At 38.8% G+C, this 6,952-nt stretch overlaps 1 protein-coding gene across 1 annotated transcript in view; it reads right to left on the reverse strand.

Moving 5' to 3' along the window:
- The window catches only part of GHR (growth hormone receptor), a 202,181-nt gene that overhangs the window by 85,897 nt on the left and 109,332 nt on the right, over nucleotides 1–6,952 (reverse strand). Inside the window, exon 3 of the mRNA XM_006877304.1 lies at nucleotides 5,113–5,178. Within this exon, the coding sequence (XP_006877366.1) occupies nucleotides 5,113–5,178 (66 nt within the window). The remainder of the gene's footprint in view (nucleotides 1–5,112; nucleotides 5,179–6,952) is intronic.

Below are 6,952 nucleotides of genomic sequence, written 5' to 3' on the forward strand. Positions count from 1 at the left end.
GGGGGGAAGGCAGAATCCCCACTGAATAGTTTTCATCTTGTCTATATAGGTCTAGTGAAAGGAAATGGGGTAAGATTCTTATGATTCAGTAGTGAGTAATTGTTATCATGACTATTTGTGATTGTCACAACTGTAATGGTAGAAGTTTTGTAACATAAATGGGGGAGTAGTTAATGTTACATTCCAGCAACAGAGGACCCTAGGACCATCAAGGGAGAAGAGCATGAGCAGACTGTGGGACCCTATCCAGATAAGCAGTGACACCATAGATGGAGGCAGAGATGAGGATGTGGAGAGATAGAGAAGTTGAGGACCCTAGACTCATGGAAAGAGAAAGACTGAGTGCTGGCAGCCAGGAGGCAGAGTTGCAGAATTTGCCCTTTGGTTGTTTAAATGATTATCTATTCTTGAGTGTTTTTGTGTACATTAGGAAAAAAACAACAACAGAGGGAATAGAAACAAATACTGTTGAATGATGATGCATGGAAGGGATTGTAATCATTACAATGATATGAAATATGATAGAATGAGTGCAGAACTGATGTTCTCCCACGTAAACTATTATTCAATGCACAATAAAAGCTTTAAAAACAAAAAAATGGCAGTGTTTCAGGTGTAGTAAGGGCAGTAAGTATCTGGGTGTCTCCACTTCTCTGAGGCCTGGTGCAGGGTTTGCCTGGCAGAAGCTTAGTGGTGGTGGCAGGTGCACAGCATCATATGTGCTGACAACACAGACTATAGGTGGGCTCTCCTGAAAATATTTCTTTTCATCAGAATCCAAATATTGTGAAAAACAAAAGAAGGTTAAAGGCTGCTTTTCCATGTTGTTGTTGCTAAGTGCTGTTGACTTGGTTCTGACTCATAGCAACACTGTTTTGGCTTTCTGAGGAGCAGCTGGTGAGCTTGAACTGCCAACCCTGTGGTTTGCAGTCCAGTGCTGATCCTACAGCACCATATCAAGAGTCATGAAAAATCAAAACATAACTAAGAGCATTAAAGACAAAACTGCTCCTTGAGAATACTTCAAACTCTCATAAATGGCCTCTGAAAACACATCTATGAGCTTTCAGGTTAATGATCCTTTTACAGTGCACAACTTCCTAATAGGCAAACCTGTCTTTATTCATCAGCTTAGGTTCCAGTCAAAACCGTGAGTTTATGAAAGAGCTACAAACTGCAAAGTCCAATTTTTTCTCAAACTGAAGCCCAGTGTTCCACTGACCATAGCTCTTCATAAGGCAAATATTCTGCAGTAATGCTGAAACTGTCTCAGACAGACCAGTTTCAGATAATTGTCCATTACATCAATCAAAGATAATTGTCCATTACATCAATCAAAGAGAATTTACACATGTTCCGCTTTTATTTAATGGAGTGTCTTTAATAACAATGAATGTGCACACCTACGTAGATCGCATTCTTACTTTACAACATACTGTATTTCAAAAAGGTTATTGGTGGTGTAAATGGTTAACTCTAGGCTGCTTACTGAAAGGTTAGTGGTTCAAACTTTTGTTTTATATTTAGGTTTAACCCATAATGAAGACTGCAATCTTTGATTTTTATCAGTAAGTGCTTCAGCAAGTAAGGTGTGTCATCTGCATATTGCAGATTGTTAATGAGTCTTCAGCCAATCCTGAAGCCACGCTCTTCTTCATACAGTCCAACTTCCTGGATCTGTTGCACTTACAGTTTAAATAAGTATGGTGAAAGGATATAACCTTGAAACACACATTCCATGACTCATAACACATAATATCCCCTTGTTCTACTGACCTGCCAGTTATTACTAACTGTGTTCAAGGTATCATTTTAAGTACTCTGAGTTATACAACTTTGAATTACACCCAGCTGTTCAAAATATGAGATATGCAAGCATCTAGTCTCCAAAGCAGCATTTAACACATCCCTTAAGGTTAGTATGAACTATTGGGACCTTTCTCATAGACAAACAAAGCGAAGGAAGGAATTGCTTCAGGTCAAGGGTATCAGTATTTTGACTGAAGCTTAAAACACAGCAAGATTTTTATTTACAGAATTACCGGGTGAGGTGGAAGGAGGATATTTTTGGAAGACTAGCACAGTGTACCTTGGAAATAAAGTCTAGACTTACTAGCTGGGATGTGATGATGCATAGTAACTTTCAGTGCCTTGGGAAGGTTTGGGGTTTAATATTTAGGTTGTGAGGAGTGCCTAAAGATATTTAGTGATATTGAGAGAATGAAAGTGATAGGGCAGGGGGTAGATGGAGATAGGAAGCAGACAGCTACTATACAGTTATAGAAATGTTGTTTGTTGTTAAGTGCTGTGGAAGTGGTTCCAACTCATAGCGACCCTGGATAAGGTTTCTGAGGAGCGGCTGATGACTCTGAACTGCCGATCTTGTGGTTCAAACGAACCTTATGGTCCAGTGCTCATACTACACTGCCACACCAGTTAGTCCAGGTGTAAAGTAAAGGTGGCCTACAGAAGGGTACTGGCATTTATTTCACTCTTATTTTGTCAATTCTATCTAGGATTAGCCCTGAGAAGGTTTTTATGTTATTTTTCTCCTTGAGATTTTGCTTTGAATGTGAGAATTTAGAAAAGTGTATATAGGAAATGGGTATATTCATGATATTTGATCTCCTTAGGGAGAATGTGAGCTCCTTTATGTCAGTACCCCATTCTACTCATCTCTTTCTTCTCCAGGGAACACAGTTCAGTGTTGGGTATGCTGCTGAGAGACAGTGCACCCAGTGGCAGAGTGAGGTGACATGAACACTTGGGTCTATTGGATTTGAATGGGATACTCATGATGATAAAGGCTTTGTCATAGCAATGATCATGGTGGTAGATGCCCATTGATACAGACACATCCATTTACATGGATTATTTTATCCAATCAATGCTGGATCACAGAACAGTCATTTTTAATAAGAAGAAGCTTTGTTGTTGTTGTTAGGTGCCATCGAGTTGGTACCGCCTCATAGACACCCTATGCACAACAGAACAAAACACTGCCCAGTCCTGTGCCAACGTCACAAATGTTGCTACGTTTGAACCCATTGCTGCTGCCTCTGTGACAATCCATTTAGTTGGGGGTCTTTCTCTTTTTCTCTGACACTGCAGAAGCTGGAAAACTAGAATTCTTCCTTTGGAGAGGCTGGTGTCCCTGGAATGAATGATGATAAGCTAGCATTCTGACTTATCCTCAAGACAGGAAATCAACGTATGTGAAATGACTGCTAGGAACTTGTTATGTATTAGTCAAACCTAGAGACTTCTAGGATAATGGATTAAATTGTGGCCCCATTCCTCCCTAATATGTGTTGGGATGCTATCATTATACCTGTGAATATAATATAATGAATGTAATATAATATATTCATCTTCCATAATACAATCTAATGTAATCAGCTCATCAGTTGAGTTATACCACTATAGGGTAGATCCTAAGCCTAATCACTTCTAAACGATGAAAAAAAAGCAGATTAAACACAGAGGTTTGTATACACTGAGAAAGACATATGCCATGTGAGATCAAGAACCAAGGAATGCCTAGGCCTTCTTGCAAGGCAGGAATCAGCAAAACTGGGACCCTGATTTGAACTTTTAGTCTCAAAAACTGTAAGACAAGAAACATCTGTTCTTTAAAGCTACCCAATTGCACTATTTGTGATACAGCAGCATGAGGAAAGTAAGAACAGACTTCATGATCTGAAAATGACAATGGCTTTAAGAAATAAATAATGCGACCACTGTGAGAGGCAGTAAAGGGTAATGTATTATTTGTATGACTGTGTTGGATGGGGGTGGGGGTGGGGATAGGAGTTCAATGTGGGATGGAGCATGTACGATTATAAAAGCATCCTTGACAGATTCCTTCCCATTTCCTTGCTGAAAGGAACAACAGGTCACATCATCTATTGAGTGAAGACTTTGAACTACTGGCTGGTATAAACCAAACATAACCAAATAGTCAGAGCTTTTACAACCCCTCATGTTAATTAGACAGCAGATCAACATGTCAAACGCTTCTAAAAGAATAGAGTTGTAAAGGGTTTGTGGTTTGGCACAACTGACAAGTGAATGACATTTGTTAAAAACATCACCAACCCTCCTTTTGGGCTACCTCCAAGAAAATGATGTTTAAATCTCACATTAGAAATTTACTCTGCTGTTTAGTCATAAAATCCAAATTATGGTTTCATGACACCAGAATGGCTGAAATTCAGTTAGGTAGATCGCCTTCACTTCTTTTATTGCATAATTTGGACTCTAGCATTTATGTAATTGATGAAAAATACCCATTTCAAGATCTTAATTTAAACAGGTACTTACTATCTGATCATGATTTTTCAGGTGATAGGAGGGATTTAGAAGTAGTATAAAATGTGGCCTGTGTCTTAAAGCTCAATACAGCTAATTCATCCATAGAAAGCTCATAACTCATTGGGATCTACACACAATGCTAACATAGGCATTAAAGTATCATAAGATAAATGCTATTATGGAGCAATGAACCAATTCCATGGAAGCACAGAAGGCAGAACAACTAATCAGGCTTCGAGGATTTGGAGAAGGCTCCCCCACACAGCTGATGTTTGAACTCAGTCTTGTAATGAAAGGAGATTGTAGGAGGGCCAGGGGGTGGGCCTGTAAAGAAATTTTAAGGAGAGAAAACTCACGTGAAGGAAAGATTTCAGAGCACAAGGCAATTTGGTTGAGTAAAAACTTTGATCTTCTGCCAGTGTGATCAATAGATAAAGATATACCTCTAAATGATAATGACCATTTAAAATAGGATTTGTGGAAAGAGGAAGGGCCCTCAATTCAACACACTAATTATTGATTCAGAATCACAATAAATTACTCCCCTCCCAACTTTTTACTAAATTAATTTGGTCTTATTTAACGTCTGAGCATAAGCAAAATTAAGACACAACCATGTACAGAAGTTGAAAGAGAAATCCTGAAAAAAATTCTTTTGCTTGCCAGAGTCCTTTCAGTCACTCTTCGAGTTACCTTACCCAAATAAAATAGAAAAACAACAGTAGCTTGAATTAATAGCAATTATAGTACAATACAAACAATATTGCTGAAAGGCAGAAAAAAGACTGAAATTCTTACTTGTATCTAGGACTGGGTTAACTCTTTGCAGATTTTGGGATGCTCTGCCAAGGACAGCTGGTGTGACTGGAACAAAAAGAGAGAGAGAGAAAAAATCACCACCCCTGTAAAAATAATGATTGATATGATTCCATTACAGTATCTTTTCCAAATTATAAAACTTGACCTGAGCCCCTTCCAATCATCTTTTTTTTTTTTTTTTAGTTAAAATTGTACCTGCCCTCTTAAAAGAACCAAAAAGTATATGGTAAACAAAGGGAACAAATGAAAACTTTCTGACTGTTGTCACCTCAGGTCTTATGCCTATATATATAGTCAGGAACAATGCAAACATATCTACCTTTGTGTTTGAGTTCAAATTTCAGCCTTGCTTGTGAAAACAAATAGGTACATAAATTATTTTCTTAAAACAACACTAAAAATCACTCAGTCAAAAAATGTTGATTTTAGAAATAGACAAGTGAGTGAGGAAAAAGAAGGGAAGTAAATGTTGAAGAAAAGAGATACAGAACTTCTTGATGTAAGATAGGCACTGAGTCATGTTATAACTTAACTGATCATCTATAGCATTTGATGGCATTAAACGCCAGGGAACCATGGCAAATGGTCACTGTAGTTGGTGTTCCACCTTATGCTCTTACAGTGGGTTGGTTTGTAAGCATCTCAATATGCAATTGTTATTCCAACTTGGTGGAGAAGGGTGTTTCTACAGGATATCCTGCATCAGATTATGTCACCAGTTGCCTTTTAGTTGATTTAGACTCATATGTCAGAAATCAGTGGCTGATTTTTTGGAAGGCAGTCATCATACTTTTCTTTTGAAGCATCTCTGGGTGGACTTCAACTAACACTATTCTGGTTAGCAGCCAAATGTGTTAGCTGTTTGTACCATTCATTTCAGATCGTGTTACTTCTGGGTTACTTTTAGAAGTGCAGCACTTTCCAGGCCCCCAAGAAACATTAAGCATTATCTCAAAATGAGTGAAGTTGCTGATGCTTTTAGCTTGGTTCCCAATAGAAACCTTCAGATTAGCAGTAAAGTTGACTAGAGCATCTCGGAAAAGGAATATGGGGCCAGATCCAAGATTAGAACCCAAGGAGGAGTGCAGAGCCAAGCTGGGAAAGGCTTTGGGAGGCCTCACCACCAAAACTGAAACCATGCCTTCAAGTCAATTCACAGTGACTCTATAGGACAGAATAGAACTGCATCGTTGGGTTACTGAGGCTGGAAATCTTTATGGAAGCAGGCTGTCTCATCTTTCTTCTATGGAACAATTGGTGGGTTTGAACAACTGTAGACATTTTGGCACAAGGTGGTTAGAAATCTTTCACTAGAATGAAAGAAGGAAGAGAAGGAAAATGAAGATGCACAAGGCACTGTGTGTGTGACTCACTCACAGCTTCCTGAATTTTAGAGCTTGCGAGTCCTATCCACCTGCCGAGTAACTTTTCAATGCACTTTTTGTGTTTTCTACTAGAAATAACAATTATTATTGGTGAATTAAAAAAAAAAAGGTTAGATAGATAGAACTGAAGGGCGATTAATGAACTGTCACATTATTGTTGTTAGGTGCCACCAAGTCAGTACTGACTCACGGCAATCTTATGCACAGCAGAATGAGACACTGCCAGGTCCTGTGCCAACCTCACAATTAGTGCTATGCTTGAGACCATTGCTGCTGCCACTGTGCCAATCCATCTTGATAGATGCCTTCTGCTTTTTTGTTGACCCTGTACTTTACCAAGCATGATGTCCTTCTTCAGGTACTAGTCCCTCCTGATAATATATCCGAAGTTTGAGAAACAAATATTTGCCACCCTGATTTCTAAGGTGCATTCC

Source organism: Chrysochloris asiatica, unplaced genomic scaffold (assembly GCF_000296735.1).
Source record: "Chrysochloris asiatica unplaced genomic scaffold, ChrAsi1.0 scaffold00466, whole genome shotgun sequence".
Taxonomy (NCBI): domain Eukaryota; kingdom Metazoa; phylum Chordata; class Mammalia; order Afrosoricida; family Chrysochloridae; genus Chrysochloris; species Chrysochloris asiatica.